Here is a 17,746-nt window from a genome sequence, read left to right as displayed (position 1 = left end):
CTCACACAAAACGAACCTATTGCTTCGACGTTGCATGCTGAACTAGTATTCATGAACTGCTGTCACTTCTGCCAACATAAAACACATTAATAATTATTATTAACCTAAACAATTATTGCCAAAACAAATGTTGGATCATCTCATGCGCCAGCCTGAAAATTGAATAACACCATCGGTTTACAAAATCAGATACTAACAATGAATTGAGACTCTTAGGAGTGTTTATTAGTGAGCTGACCTACCGCCATCAAAATAATAATCTTAACACAATTTATTTAGTAGATCCTTCTCTAATCCTTCAATTCATACCACAGGGATCATGGTGATCTGATACTAGAAGGAAGTGTAATGAGTAAAAACTATAAAGACTGTAAAAAAAACTGAAGTAAATGAAACATAATATTCAAGAAATGAGATGAAGTAAATATTTAAAGACTTAACTCTTATTACAAAACAGAAAGTTATTGCACCAAAAATGTTTTTGAATTCATATAGTAGATTAAATTAATTTATTCTTTCCAAAAAGGAAATGGTATTGCATAATCCCTTGTGCGAGTTTCACTTGGTGTAAAATTTTTTTAAACATTTTTCTCATTTTAAGATAGGTATTTGAAAAATAAAAGTACTATATTCCTTAATGATTATCATGGTGCATGACAAAAATCATTTTTTTCATAAATTAGTTTTTAAGATCTAAATTTTTCAATAAGCTTTTTTGTGATACACAATACAGTCCAGAAACATCTCTTCAAGAAAAATTCTTGTAAGAAAAATCTATTTTACTTAAATAAAATTATTCAATGAATGGTAGATATCTTCTCCTCCTTCGCCTCCTCCTCTTCTTCTTCTTCTTAAAATAGTCAATCCTAGGATTGGTTTGTAGCAGTTTTCCTCCTCCAGGTAGTTCTATCATGTGCTAATCTCTATAACTAATCTCTAATTTTTTCCATGTACATTTACACCCAACATCCAGTATAGTTTGTTCATTATACCCTAGTCTTGGTCTTCCTCTTGAATTGTTTCCTTCAATTGTCTCCTCTATTATAGTGTACAACGAAGTGTTACACTGTAGTACATGTCTATCCATGTGTCTCACCATTTCTTTAATAAGCTTTGTGAACATGTCACCTCATCAAACAGTTGTAACACTTTTCATTGGTTTATTTTCTCCTTCCATGTAATCTTCAACATCCATTGGTAGCACCACTACTCAAGTGCATATATTCTCCTTTACCCTTTTGCACCTATGGTCCATGCTTCGCTGTCATATAGGAAAACATGCCATACAAATGTCTTCATCAATTGTCTTCATTAATATTGTTTTTATCAAATATTTTCATAAGTATAAATATAGAAAACATTTAACTTTTTTTTTTTTTTTAATATGTTTACTTTTCTCTAGAGGTTTTTTTTCAGAGTTTAGGCAGAGGTAATTTTGTGAAATTTTTAGTTAAATGCCTTTCCTGTTAATTACTAGGAATGCCAACAACATGAGTAACAAATTTACCAGTCAATTATTTGCTATCGTGCTTATGTTATTTAAATTCATCAATTATATGAAAAATAATATGTTATAAAAAAATAAAATAAACTAACCAGTGGAAAAAACATGAAAACTTATCCAAAAACATTTATATTTTCAAAATAACTAAGAGAAAAACGTGTAATATCAGCACAGAAATTATATGACAAATGAAGTTAATCAAAGGTAATAATATAAGAGTAAATAATAAAATGTTGTAAAATAATATTTAGTAATTAAAATAAAATGTTATAAACATTGAAAATAAAAACTGTATATCTTAATCGTAAATCAGCTGATTTTTATGTAGAAAATTCTAAGGTTCAAATCCTAGTTAGTAAAGGTTGCTTTTATATGGATTTAGATACTAGATAGTGGATACCAGTGTGTGCTTTGGTGGTTGAGGTTCAATTAAACACACATCTCAGGAATGTCAGTCTGAGTCTGTTCAAGGCTACACATTTACCAGTGCATTTACACTTACAAATGTAATACTGATGGGTCGCTAAGGACTTTAATTGTTTATGTGACTATAAATAAAAATGTTGAAAAAAGTATAACTTCTAGATCCACATGTTACCTTAATTTCATTTTTAACTTCATCCATCCTTAGATTATGTTCGTCAGTGCTCATATTTATCCCATCATAAGATACTCTTGAAACCTATGAAGGTAATGAAATTTAATAAGTAATAGTTTAATTTTTATACAAGCATATGTTTTTAATACTTTATGAAAGTTTAAGCAACATAGTTAATAATTACAATTTATATATATTGTTGAAGGAACGGATTTGTTTGTGAAACAAACGTGAACTTGAAATTTTGATGAAAATAAGTGTAAAAAAAAGAATGTTTTTAAATGTAGTATTTAGTGTCATCATCTTTATATTTTCACCTTTTATCCTTTATTCTCATTTCAGTATATTTACTAATTTCTTACTGACCCAATATGCTGTGCCTCATTTTAAATACTGTGAAATATTATAGTACTATTTTGAGATCATTCACTTGCAGCAACCTTGAGTAGTAATAATCATAATCAGAAAATAATTTTTTAAAAAGATCAGCGATTCGAAGTGATTCAAAGATGGGCTTTTAAAATTAAAAGATCCAACACTTAAAAGTAATTTAAAGTACAGAACTGAAAATTTAGTACAATCAACATATACAGTAATATTATTAAAAGTCAACCTAAGAAATATGTACCAGAGGTCTTAGACTGCACAATAACTTTCTAAATACAAATGGAACCTCTCTTATTAAATAGATATTATGCAGGAAAGTAACCAATCACAAGACTGAAAGTTGAACTTTCTATTTTGTTCATATCTTGAAATTTTTAAAAATCCATGTATTTAGGCAAATTTTTTTTATGTCCCAACAATTTATCAAAAAACTGTTTATATTAAATTCTAACAATTTGAAATTTTGTATAAATAATCAAAACTGTATAAACTAAATACAGTTAATGGCATGATCTCCATTTGCAACATCAGCCTCCAACAGTTTTAGTAGACAAATAATAGGATAACAACTATCATCCACAAAACAGACTTTAATTAGAATTTAATTAAAGTATTACATGAGTAAATATCTAAGGTGAACTCGGCCCATACATGATGTACTAAATAAGCAGGTTTATTATACATGGTAATAAAACAATTAAAAAAAAAAAGAAAAGGTTTTTTTAATCTGAGGTTTACGTATTAATTCTGCTTTCAGCAAATCCCAAACTAGAGCACAATATACAAGAATTCATTAGTTATCAAGAAATCCAACAATTTATTTTTGGTTAACCATAAACTTGATTTTCTGTACCAAACCAATGAATGTACTCCACCTTCAACTGAAAGTGTTTTTTTTTCTTGAAATAATCAACAGCCTCAGAAAACAGACCACTTTTATAAAAAGGCATGCCCAACTAAATATAACTGTCAACCAGCTCCACTGGAACCTTACCAAAAAAAGTTACTCTTATCTTTTGCTCTGTCATTAGAAAATATAATCTTTTTGGTTCTTTTCAGAATTTACTACTAAATCATTTATTTCTGTATATTACCTCAAAATGTTTAACTTTCCTGTAGTATTAATAAAAATCACTAATCAAAAGCAAATGTAATCATTAAATATCAGCAACACTACCTTCTGGAATTCCATAGAAGCCTTGCCCTCTAAAATACGCTTCAATGTCAGAATTAAATAAATTGAATAAGAATAATAATTTAATAAATTACATAAATTGAATTAAAACCACTTGTAAAAACCACTCGTAATATTAATTTCACAATCAAATAAGTCACCTCTAAATTTTAAATGAATCCAAATTTTACACACACACACACACACACACATACACGTGCGCCCACACACACACACACTTCATGATCCTTATAAATTTATCACTTATACTTAATGAAAGAAAGTTAACTTCTGTCACTAATTAGAATCACTGACACAATCAAACATTTTCTAAACATCAAAGATATAAATTCTTACTTGATTTTTAAAAAAACTGGATTAATGAATTAAAGGCAATTGTAATTGCCTTGAATAAAAAACAATTAAATTCTTCTATAAATCCTGGTTGACTCTCAGGCAATATTTTGTAAAAATTGATTTGAGATGAAAAGTCAGTAAATAAAATTTGTGTCAAAAATCTTTGAAATATAACTAATTGTGCTAACTATATTTCTATAATATTTTGGCTTGCTAAGACAGGCTTTTTTATGCAGCATTACAGACTCTAACTTTGTCCAAGCTGCAGAAAATCTTTCTGAATTAAAACTTTTATTAAAAAATATCTTTGAGGTATTCATCAAATTCATTCATATTGTGAATAGTAAGGTTGATCATTTTTTGTCAGAAAGTAGCTTTGGAAATGTCAATTGAGTTATCCCTGTCAAAATATTAGTCAAAGAATGAATTATATATAAATAACTAAAGTAAGTACCAGAATGATAATAATATTAACTAACTTACTGGAGTCCTATCAACAATTCTTATTTGAAGGTTACTTGATGAAGGATCTAATAGCAAAGAGTCTTTCGCTTCTAGACTCAATCCATCATGATTTTGGGTCTAAAACACAACAGAAGAATAACAATTATACGTGCTACTATCAGTTCAAATATTAATTAATAAACTAAATACACACATAACCATTAGTGCAGGAATGTACATGAACACACACACACATACACATGTGTGCGCGCACGCATGCATGTGTGCATGTGCATACATGTTAATGGCACCTTCTTTTCTAATTTAATCTGTTTTTCAAGAATACATTTTCATTCTGAAAATGCACATACCAATCATTTGTCAAGCACTTTATTTCATTCCTTTTCATCATCTGAATGTTAATTTTTTTTTCAAGTTAATATTATATCTTAACAAGACAAATTTAAAAAATAAAAAATCTGAAGTTGACACCACATGACTTCCTTGAACGCCCATTAAATTACATATACACATTTTTAAAAGTACATAAAATATTATTTCATTAATAACTTCTAATGTTTTTTCATATTTTTTTTAATTGCTATTGTTGAATTATTAATTATAAATTTTCTTTTACAATCACAGGTTAATAATTATTAATAAATCAATACATTTAAATTAAGAAAAAGGTTAAAAAAAAGAGGAAATGAAGTTGAATTCAAACCAATGTGCTTTCCCCTTGTAAGATTAAAATATTTCATTAATTAAAAATTTATATTGCTAACTCTGGAACCAGTGAAAATAACTACCACTAATGATAGATCATTGAAAAGCTCTCAATGAGGGCTTATTGGTGCCATTAAGAAAACATCCAAAATCCAAATTTTGGGGGATTTTGGGCTTTTTTGAACATTTTAGTTCAGTCAATTACAATCAAAAGGGGAGGTGCACAACTAATTGTTACAGTAGTACTAAATCCAAAATTTCAACATCCTACGGCAAATCGTTTTTGAGTTATGCAAGATACTTACATACAAACAAATGTACAGATGTCACAACGAAACTAGTCAAAACTAATTCAGGAATGGTCAAAACGGATATTTCCGTTGAAATCTGAAAACCAAAAATTTTTCACAATCGCAATGCTTCCTTTTTACTTTGTACAAGGAAGTAAAAAGGTATTCTTAATACTCAGCATTATGCAATTTTTCACATTAATTACAACTAAATTGATACACCAATGATAACTTATTTTGTTAATTATTATCATTTTTAACTTTACCAGTTTATTCATCCCTCTTTTAATTTATACAAAATATTTGGATAATCTATTTGTGAAATCATATTATAATCAATTTATTTTTAAGTTATTAAATATATTTTTCAGGATGATAAATCTCCTTATCATGTATAGAAAAATTACTAAATAAATTGGTAAATATTTATTTGTAAATTTTAAATGAATTGCAAGTGGCCCAAGAATTGGATTACAAAGTTTATTTTATTATGGCTTCAGGTTAATTAAAAAATATGACGCTGACTAAAAAATAAATTTCAAAGATTTTATTACGGGCATAGTGAACTTTTTTCTAGTGCAATATATTTATTTTTTATTACATTTTTTTTTTTGCAGTTGATTTAATTTTTTTCTCATTGATTTTTAACTTTATTCTTTTTTAAATGTGTAATTATGAAGTAGAAATATACAACAAAATAAAATGTTCTCTTCAAATACACAAGCTCATTTAAAATGAGTTAAAGATTACAGGAAAAGGATGCAAAAGACGAAGTCATGAGTCAGATATCGTACATAAGCAGAGACTGTCTAAAATGCAGGAACATGAAATGTAAATTGTCAAAAGCAATGCAATCTGAATGGAAACATCAAAATGATTTAATCTACAAGCGTCTTTCATATCAGACTAAAGAAAAGATCACACCGTTTTTCATTGATTCATAAACATATTAGTAATAAAACGCCTGAAGAATGTTCACATTGACTGGCTTTTATAAAAGAGTATCAGTATAAAAAAAAGTGAAATGAAAGAGTCAATAAAAGATATACTGGTTTACCGAGAATGTGTACAAGCACTGAATAAATAAGAAACATATTCAACGAAATAGCATTTCAAAACCTATAAATACATTTTACTGCCTATATCACTGTTTTTTGCTTAATACTACTTTTTTTTAATGGTATAGCAACATTTTATTGATGTAGGATGACTTTGAGATCATTCTGTATAGTTTATAAAAATAATAATCCAAATTGGTGCAAGTGGTAAAATGTTATGCCCCAACAATTAAAAATGTACTGGATCAACTGACAACCTCCTCCCTTTTTAGGATCTATATAAAATTAAAGCAAGTAACAGAATGGTACTAATATTAACTAACTTACTGGAGTCCTATCAACAATTCTTATTTGAAGGTTACTTGACGGAGGATCTAATAACAAAGATTCTTCTAAACTGAAGTCATCACAGTTTTCGTTCTAAAACACAACAAGAGAATAAAAATAATATATGCCATTATTAATTCGTGATACATAAAGTGAATGCATCCATCACCATTAGTGCATATATAATAGATATATATATATATATATATATATATATATATATATATATATATAACTTAAAAATTTTTTTTTTTTATAGTGTTTGTCCATATCTTCTGCTGTACCGATTATATAAAAGTCAAAAGTAAAACTTAGCTTTCACCAACAATACAGGATTTAACAATATTTCTTACCTTATCTTATTGCTTTTACAAATTTACATTAAAAACTCTTTCAAGGGTTTCCCTCATTGTCAGTTAATCAAATCTTTTTTATTATATATATTAAAATTAAAACATAAAAATTGTCACATATTGTAAAATATGTAGTCAAAAAATAAGTAAAATAAAAAAAAATTAAATTAAAATAGATATTGCCTGTGGTCAGCCATACATACAGTACTGTACTAATATTATACAAACTTTACTTAATAATTTAAACAAATCTTCTGCTAACTATGGCAGTTTTGAAAAGAAAATCATAAATTCTGTCTGCATATTAATCAAGTTGAACTGTTGGCTACATTTATACGGGAGACATTCAATAATTAAAGAGACAAATTGATGTAGAAGTGAAACAGTTTGCAGGAGTTTTGTACTTTCATGACTAGGTTGGCATCACTGTGATGAGCTGAGAGCAGCTGACAGATAAAAATTTTTTTGTTTAACCTCAATATTATATTTAACGATGGCATGTTTCACTTGAAGTTTCCACGTTAGTTGAACAACGTTCAGTGATACGTTTTTGCTTTCTGAAGTTGTAAAACCAGCTAAAATCTTTTCTCAAATGATTTTACAGTATGGTGAAGTTTATATGAACCATGGAAATTTTTATAAGTGTGTAAAATGAGGTTGAACCTCATTTACTGACAACAACGTCCTGGCTGGCCAGTTGAAGTGTGAACTCCTTTGCTTGAAACTCGTACTTACAACATTCGTGAAGACCGACCAATTACAGTTAGGCCAACATATAGGAAAGACACACACAGTAAGTAAGATTGGCATAGTTCATAACATTATCAGTAACAAGCTCAAATACAGCAAAACAAGTGCAAGGTGGGTCCCAAAAGAGTTAACACAACAATATAAGTGTGTAAAGACTTGAAAGAACACTATGAAAGGGTAGGTGACCCTTTTCTAAACAAGATTTTAACGTGTAATGAAACTTGGCTTCACCGTTTTGAATCAGAGTCCGAAAGACAAAGCATGGAATGGATACACACCACCTCACCTGTCCGAAAGAAATTTAGAATGCAAGCATCAGCAGGAAAAGTCATGTTGACCATCTTTTGGGATGCCCAAGGTGTCATCTTTTGTGATTATATGGAAAATCAGTGTACAATAAACAGTATCTACTACTCAGACACGGTGATGAAGAAGTAAAGCCAGCAATGAGAGAAAAACGTCGCAGATCTCAAAGAAAAGGCATGATATTGCTACACGACAATGCTCACCCTCACACAGCCCAGCTGACCAAGAAACCATTGGAAAAATATTTTGAGAGATATTACCACATCCTCCCTACAGTCTAAATTTTGCTCCCTCAGATTTTCATTTGTTTGGTCCACTCAAGGAGACATTACATGGAAAAAGGTTCAGCAACGAGGTCAAAAAATGTGTGAGAAAGTGGCTCAAACAACAAGACAAAGACTTTTTTTCATCAGGTATAAAAAAACTAGTTCATCATTGGACAAGTGTATTAATATTGGTGGGGATTCTGTTGAGAAGTACTAAAAGTCTAATTTTGTTCAAATACACAGTTTTTTTTCTACATCAATCTGTCTCTAATTAATGAATGTCCCTTGTACACACAATACTTTTCTAAATTGTTAAATTTGTTATTGCTATTATCACATTCTTTTGTAATTTCAATTATTTTTAAATTTGTATTCAAGTCAGTGATTGAAAGTTTATTAACTATAAATTGTCAGCAAGATTACAGAAACCTAACTTATTCTTTTTACAATATCTAAAGTGTTCTATACATCTTGCCCTAAACGATCTATTAGTTTTCCCAATAAAAATTTTATTACAATCATTGCATGTTATTTTATAGACACCACACAAATCACTAGGATAATTACTATTTTTATGGAATTTCAAATATTTTATTATATGGTAGTATGATGTATATGCTTGCTTATATTTTTCATTAAAAACATTAATCAAATTTTCAATAATATTATTAGTATAGGAATATTTTTTATACATGGTGTCATCCCCATGTTTATTATTTACAGGTATCTACGCTGTTGCATTTCTGGATTTCAGTTTTTGTTTTTATAAATATTATCAATTAATGAGGTGCTACATCCATTTTTTACTGGAATACATTTTACAATACCTATTTCTGCATCTAATTTTTCTTTATTATTCTGTGTATAATGTACTGCTCTATTCACCATGTTTGTAAATATATTAATTTTGTGTGCTCAAGGATGATTCAATCTTCTGTTAATAGTAATTTTACTTGCTGCTGGTTTCCTGTATACAGACGTTATAATTTTATTACTTTTATTAATATCTATGTTAACATCTAAACACTAATTTTTCTGTATTTATCTGTTTCAAATGTAAACTGCAAATTATTATGATATGAAATAAGTTTTTAAAATTATAAGATGTTCAATATTTATAGCAGGCTCATAGACTATCAAAATATCAATATAACGAACCCATAATTGAATTTTGTGTATTTGGGTAATATCATAAAAAATTTTATTTTCAAATTCTTGTAAATAAACTTTCGACATAACACCCGATAATGTAAATCCCCATCTGTAAATTATTATCTTGTGTGTAAAATACATTATTAAATTCGAAATAATTTTGACATATTCCTTATGATGATTATAATACTATAGGTAAATTTTGGGTTCTCATTATTAATGTTCAGTTGTTTTTTTTTTATTATACAAATAATTTGATCTGTAGGGATATTAGGGTACATGCTGGTTATGTCATAACTTATCATTTTAGTATTTTCATCTATTGATAAATTATTTAATTTGTGAACCAAATCATACTCATTTTTTATATTATACTTATTTGGTAAATTGATTTTAGATCTGAGTATTTTATCGATTACTTTAGCTAAAATTATTATAAATACTTATCTTAAATCTAGGTTTAATTTGAGTTGGAATGTTTATACAATAATATTTAAAAACTAACTTAAATGAGTTTGCCGTCAGAATTACTGACAGTATTATCAGTATTATTCATTACCATATCTAAAATGGGGTCAATTAATAAGAAAATTATGTTATATTAAATCAATAACAAAACCAAGTAGACAAAAGTGAATAAACTGAGCAGGAGAATCGCTAACAGTGAGGCCAGCTAACAAAATAAGATTGTTTTAATCCTGTGATTTTACAAAAAAGGTTCCCAATTGATGAATAACTAGACAAACAGTAGTAAAAGTAGGAAAAATATAGGATATTTAAAAAAAATTATCCCCCATTGATAAGAAACAAATTACATTAGTAAAAACAAATTAAAACACAATCTAACACTTTTCTCCCTTGAATAATATTAAAAATTAATTAAGCAAACAAATATTAAATTAATGAACTATTTTACCTAATAAATGTAACTTTGATAAAAACAAAGAATGAATTATATCTAAATAACTAAAGTAAATATCAGAATGATAATAATATTAACAAACTTACTGGAGTCCTATCATCAACTCTTATTTGAAGGTTACCAGACGGAGGATCTAATAGCAAAGAGTCTTTCGCTTCTAGACTCAAGTTATCACAATTTTGGGTCTAAAACAAACAGAAGAATAACAATAATACATGCTACTATCAGTTCAAATATTAATTAATAAACTAAATACACACATAATCATTAGTGCAGGAATGTACATGAACACACACATACACCCACGCATGCACATGTACATGCACACACACACACATATGTGCATGCATGTTATGGCTGGCACCTTCTTTTCTAATTTAATCTGTTTTTCAACAATACATTTTCATTATGAACATGTACAAACATACCAATCATTTGTCAAGCACTTCATTTCATTCCTTTTCATCATCTGAATGTTCATTTTTTTTTCAATTTAATATTACATCTTAATAAGACAAATTTAAAAAATAAAAAATCTGATGTGGAGTCCAAATGACTTCCTTGTATGCCTATTAAATTACATATATACATTTTTAAAAATACATAAAATTTTATTTCAACTGGTGCTCACTAAAAACAACTTTGAAAAATGCTTTCCAACAATGAAAACATATCTGGAGTAAATGTGTTACATCAGAAAGGACCTACTTTCAACGGGACAAATAAATTAACTAAAAGATTAAATATTTTTCTTTTTATGAACTGAGGTCACACATATTTTTGATAACAGATATTTGAAATGATGTCATTCTTATCGTTTTATGTTAAAAATGGAGTCCAGGTTTTACAAACTATTAAAATTAATTTTTTTATAAAATCATTAAGCAATATTTTAAAACAATAGTGAAAAATATCATCAAAAACTAACTAAGTTTTTCTAGCAGCAAAGTACGAATTTCATCACTCTGTTGAAAAACCGATGAGTGAATGCATAGATAAAAAACAGCAGTGAACTGGCTGAGTCTTATTAAAACCTGTTAAAATAATTTAAAGACTTGATGCCAATTAACATAAACAGTCACTCAGGAGAATTCAACAGAATGCATGCCAATAAGCATCCACACCATTCAACATGCTAATTCGTTTTTAACTTTATATTTAACCAGAACACCTTTATTATCATATTGTGGATTTTTATACTGATTAAAGCTTTCTGCTGTTAGATAATACAATTTTGTTAAATGAATTTAATTTACCACACGTTCTTTTATTACAATAATAATTTTTTTTTTTTTAATTAACTTAATATTGCAAACATTAAATACAAACTTAATTCTTTCAGAAAGCAACATAGTATATTTACACAAACTTGTTTACATCAAATCCCATTTATAAATATGACATTATTTGATAGTCTTAATCTAGGTTTAATTTGAGTTGAAATGTTTGTACAATAATATTTAAAAAATAACTAAAAGAAATTTTTGATCATCAGAATTACTGAAAGTACTATTCATTAAGGGGTACTAAAATGGGGTCAATTAACAAGTAAAATTATTTTATATTAAATTAATAACAACAAAACCAAGGACTTAAGTGAATAAACTGAGCAGGAGAATCGCTAACAGTAAGGCCAACTAACAAAATAAGATTACTTTGACCCAATGATTTTACAAAGAAATTTTCCCATTTGATCAATAACTAGACAAACAATAATAAAAATAGGAAATATACAATATATTTTAAAAAATTATCCCCCACTGAGTCGCTTGAAAATTTTATCTTATAAGTTAAAAACCCCTAACCCCTACCAAATTAAAAAAATGTCAAACCAATGTAGTAGCTATTCTAAGAAGTAAAAAATTGTCCATATAGAATCAAAATAAAATGTACATTGAAAACAGAAAAGTACAATCATAAATAAAATAAATAATGAAGAAGCATACCTTGGTTATGAGTCAATTAAAATTTTAATCCTTTTTTTTTTTTTTGTCTTCAGTCATTTGACTGGTTTGATGCAGCTCTCCAAGATTCCCTATCTAGTGCTAGTCGTTTCATTTCAGTATACCCTCTACATCCTACATCCCTAACAATTTGTTTTACATATTCCAAACGTGGCCTGCCTACACAATTTTTCCCTTCTACCTGTCCTTCCAAAATTAAAGCGACTATTCCAGGATGCCTTAATATGTGGCCTATAAGTCTGTCTCTGCTTTTAACTATATTTTTCCAAATGCTTCTTTCTTCATCTATTTGCCGCAATACCTCCTCATTTGTCACTTTATCCACCCATCTGATTTTTAACATTCTCCTATAGCACCACATTTCAAAAGCTTCTAACCTTTTCTTCTCAGATACTCCGATTGTCCAAGTTTCACTTCCATATAAAGCGACACTCCAAACATACACTTTCAAAAATCTTTTCCTGACATTTAAATTAATTTTTGATGTAAACAACTTATATTTCTTACTGAAGGCTCGTTTAGCTTGTGCTATTCGGCATTTTATATCGCTCCTGCTTCGTCCATCTTTAGTAATTCTACTTCCCAAATAACAAAATTCTTCTACCTCCATAATCTTTTCTCCTCCTATTTTCACATTCAGTGGTCCATCTTTGTTATTTCTACTACATTTCATTACTTTTGTTTTGTTCTTGTTTATTTTCATGCGATAGTTCTTGCGTAGGACTTCATCTATGCCGTTCATTGTTTCTTCTAAATCCTTTTTATTCTCGGCTAGAATTACTATATCATCAGCAAATCGTAGCATCTTTATCTTTTCACCTTGTACTGTTACTCCGAATCTAAATTGTTCTTTAACATCATTAACTGCTAGTTCCATGTAAAGATTAAAAAGTAACGGAGATAGAGAACATCCTTGTCGGACTCCCTTTCTTATTATGGCTTCTTTCTTATGTTCTTCAATTGCTACTGTTGCTGTTTGGTTCCTGTACATGTTAGCAATTGTTCTTCTATCTCTGTATTTGAACCCAAATTTTTTTTAAATGCTGAACATTTTATTCCAGTCTACGTTATCGAATGCCTTTTCTAGGTCTATAAACGCCAAGTATGTTGGTTTGTTTTTCTTTAATCTTCCTTCTACTATTAATCTGAGGCCTAAAATTGCTTCCCTTGTCCCTATACTTTTCCTGAAACCAAATTGGTCTTCTCCTAACACTTCCTCCACTCTCCTCTCAATTCTTCTGTATAGAATTCTAGTTAAGATTTTTGATGCATGACTAGTTAAACTAATTGTTCTGTATTCTTCACATTTATCTGCCCCTGATTTCTTTGGTATCATTACTATAACACTTTTTTTGAAGTCTGACGGAAATTCCCCTTTTTCATAAATATTACACACCAGTTTGTATAATCTATCAATCGCCTCCTCACCTGCACTGCGCAGTAATTCTACAGGTATTCCGTCTATTCCAGGAGCCTTTCTGCCATTTAAATCTTTTAATGCTCTCTTAAATTCAGATCTCAGTATTGTTTCTCCCATTTCATCCTCCTCAACTTCCTCTATAAAACCATTTTCTAATTCATTTCCTCCGTATAACTCTTCAATATATTCCACCCATCTATCGACTTTACCTTTCGTATTATATATAGGTGTACCATCTTTGTTTAACACATTATTAGATTTTAATTTATGTACCCCAAAATTTTCCTTAACTTTCCTGTATGCTCCGTCTATTTTACCAATGTTCATTTCTCTTTCCACTTCTGAACACTTTTCTTTAATCCACTCTTCTTTCGCCAGTTTGCACTTCCTGTTTATAGCATTTCTTAATTGCCGATAGTTCCTTTTACTTTCTTCATCACTAGCATTCTTATATTTTCTACCTTCATCCATCAGCTGCAATATATCGTCTGAAATCCAAGGTTTTCTACCAGTTCTCTTTATTCCGCCTAATTTTGCTTCTGCAGATTTAAGAATTTCCTTTTTAACATTCTCCCATTCTTCTTCTACATTTTCTACCTTATCTTTTTTACTCAGACCTCTTGCGATGTCCTCCTCAAAAATCTTCTTTACCTCCTCTTCCTCAAGCTTCTCTAAATTCCACCGATTAATCTGACACCTTTTCTTCAGGTTTTTAAACCCCAATCTACATTTCATTATCACCAAATTATGGTCGCTATCAATGTCTGCTCCAGGGTAAGTTTTGCAGTCAACGAGTTGATTTCTAAATCTTTGCTTAACCATGATATAATCTATCTGATACCTTCCAGTATCGCCTGGCTTTTTCCAAGTGTATATTCTTCTATTATGATTTTTAAATTGGGTGTTGGCAATTACTAAATTATACTTTGTGCAAAACTCTATAAGTCGGTCCCCTCTTTCATTCCTTTTGCCCAGCCCGTATTCACCCACTATATTTCCTTCCTTGCCTTTTCCAATGCTTGCATTCCAATCTCCAACTATTATTAAATTTTCATCTCCTTTTACGTGTTTAATTGCTTCATCAATCTCTTCGTATACACATTCTACCTCATCATCATCATGGGCGCTTGTAGGCATATAGACGTTAACAATCGTTGTCGGTTTAGGTTTTGAATTTATCCTTATTACAATGACTCTATCGCTATGCGTCTTGAAATACTCCACTCTCCTCCCTATTTTCTTGTTCATCACGAAACCTACTCCTGCCTGCCCATTATTTGACGCTGAGTTAATTACTCTAAAGTCACCCGACCAAAAGTTGCCTTCCTCTTCCCACCGAACCTCACTAATTCCTACTATATCCACGTTTACCCTATCCATTTCCCTTTTTAAATTCTCTAGCCTACCAACCTTTTTTAAGCTTCTAACATTCCACGCTCCGACTCGTAGAATGTTATTTTTTACTTTTCTGGTGACCCCTTCCTTAGTAGTCCCCACCTGGAGATCCGAACGGGGGACTATTTTACCTCCGGAATATTTTACCAAGGAAGGCGCCTCCATTATTGCTTTTGAAAATGCAGAGCCACATTTTCTTGGAAAAAAAAAACAGCTGTAGTTTTCCATTGCTTTCAGCTGCGCAGTACTCAGAGGACTGAGTGATGTTGATACGGCCGTTTAAGTCGTCCTGACTCACGCCCCTAACAACTACTGAAAGAGCTGCTGCCCTCTTTCAGGAATCATTCCTTAGTCTGGCTCTCAACAGATACCTCTCCGATATGGTTGCACCTTCGGTCCAGCTACTCTGTATCCCTGAGCACTCAAGCCCCCTCACCAACGGCAAGGTCTCATAATTCATAGAGGAGATTTTAATCCAACAATTCAAATTTAAAAGTATTCTTTGGAGCAAATATAGCCAAACACCAGCTGGCTCTACCTTTATTTTTTTATATTAATTGCTTTAGAAAATAACAACTCATATTACTCAAGGTATTTAAATACATTAATGGGATGCTCAACCAATCATCTTTAGAAACACATAAAACAAATGGAAACCTAATATCTGAAAAAACAATAATTTATATTTAAAAATCCCTACACATTCAAAAACAATTAAAAAACTGTACTGATTCAGATGCTGCTGTTTGAACTTATCAGTACAACATAAGTAGGAAGTGATAAAGGAGTGCCTGATAAAGAAGCCTTATGAAAGATGGTCATAATAAATGAAAACCCAATGAAGAATAATAAACAATACTATTTTTTTTAAGTGCTTAATGTGTATTATTGTTGCACAATAGTTTCTGTCATGCTATAAGTTCCTATAAATCTAGAAGCATGAATAACAAGAAAGTTGCTAGATTAACAATTCATACTATAACTAGTATAACAAAGAACATTTAATTTGATCAAGTATTTTAAATGAGACTCTCATATTTTAACAAAAAATTCATAAACAAAATAATTATACTCATAGCTAACAATTTTTTGTACAAAATGAACCCATACCAAAAAGAAAAAAGTTTGTAATATACTGCACTGTAAAGGAAAAAATAAATTTTCCACTAATTCCTCAATATAATCTTTTAAATTTATTTGTTTAAGTTAGTACCAAATTTTAAATTAATTAGATTGCAAAGCACATGGATGAAAAAATTAATTTCATTAAGGCTTCAGTTTGGCACATATTTCAAAAAAAAGTTTCAAAGAATGTATTAAGGGTATAGTGAAAAAAATCTTTTTGTTAACTGTGTATTTGACTGCTGTGTTAAATATATTTTAAAAGACTTAATTTTAAGAAACCAAGGGCGATCTGATTTTTTATAAATTGTTATATTATTACATGTAGGTTTTCTGTAGACTGTACACAGTATATACTGTTCAAACAAAAATATACTATTCAAATTGAGAACTACCTCCCTTTTTAAAGGCCTACTAAAAAGAGAAAATGAATTACATCTAAATAACTAAAGTAAGTATCAGAATGATAATAATATTAACTAACTTACTGGAGTCCTATCAACAATTCTTATTTGAAGGTTACTTGATGGAGGATCTAATAGCAAAGAGTCTTTCACTTCTACACTCAAGTCATCACAATTGTTAGTCTAAAACAAAACAAAAGAATAAAAATAATACATGCAACTATCAGTTCAAGTATCAATAAACTTAATGCATGCATAACCATTAATGCATGAATGTACACATACACACACACACACACAAGTATGTGCATATACATACACACACTATGCATGTGTATGTGCAAAAACACACACACAAACACATACACACACATACACACACATACACACACACACACACACACACACACACACACACACACACACAAATGTGGGTGTATTAAACAAAATGAATTTTCACCTTAAACAGCAAACAAAATGAGTTAAGGCACCTTTTTTTCTAACTTAATCTGTTTTTCAAGAATACATTTTCATTATGAACATGTACACACACCAATCATTTGTAATACTTTATTCATTCCTTTTCATCTGAATGTTAATTTTTTTTCAAATTAATATTATATCTTAACAAAACAAATTTAAAAAATAAAAAATCTGAAGTTGACACCACATGACTTCCTTGAACGCCCATTAAATTACATATACACATTTTTAAAAGTACATAAAATTTTATTTCATTAATAACTTCTAATGTTTTTTCATATTATTTTTAATTGCTATTGTTGAATTATTAATTATAAATTTTCTTTTACAATCACAGGTTAATA

The 17,746-nt window shown here is 29.3% G+C and overlaps 1 protein-coding gene across 3 annotated transcripts in view; it reads right to left on the bottom strand.

Moving 5' to 3' along the window:
* Positions 1-17,746, bottom strand: part of LOC142325139 (uncharacterized) — a 48,206-nt gene that overhangs the window by 17,106 nt on the left and 13,354 nt on the right. For all 3 annotated transcript variants that reach the window (XM_075366518.1, XM_075366517.1, XM_075366516.1), the window contains exons 4-8: positions 17,004-17,102; positions 10,701-10,799; positions 6,866-6,958; positions 4,504-4,602; positions 2,103-2,186 (exon numbers count right to left, since the gene is read on the bottom strand). In XM_075366518.1, the coding sequence (XP_075222633.1) occupies positions 2,103-2,186; positions 4,504-4,602; positions 6,866-6,958; positions 10,701-10,799; positions 17,004-17,102 (474 nt within the window). The remainder of the gene's footprint in view (positions 1-2,102; positions 2,187-4,503; positions 4,603-6,865; positions 6,959-10,700; positions 10,800-17,003; positions 17,103-17,746) is intronic.

Source organism: Lycorma delicatula, chromosome 5, assembly GCF_047948215.1.
Source record: "Lycorma delicatula isolate Av1 chromosome 5, ASM4794821v1, whole genome shotgun sequence".
Taxonomy (NCBI): domain Eukaryota; kingdom Metazoa; phylum Arthropoda; class Insecta; order Hemiptera; family Fulgoridae; genus Lycorma; species Lycorma delicatula.
The sequence above is the reverse complement of the archived record's forward strand: the minus strand, read 5'-3'. Positions and strand labels throughout refer to the sequence as shown.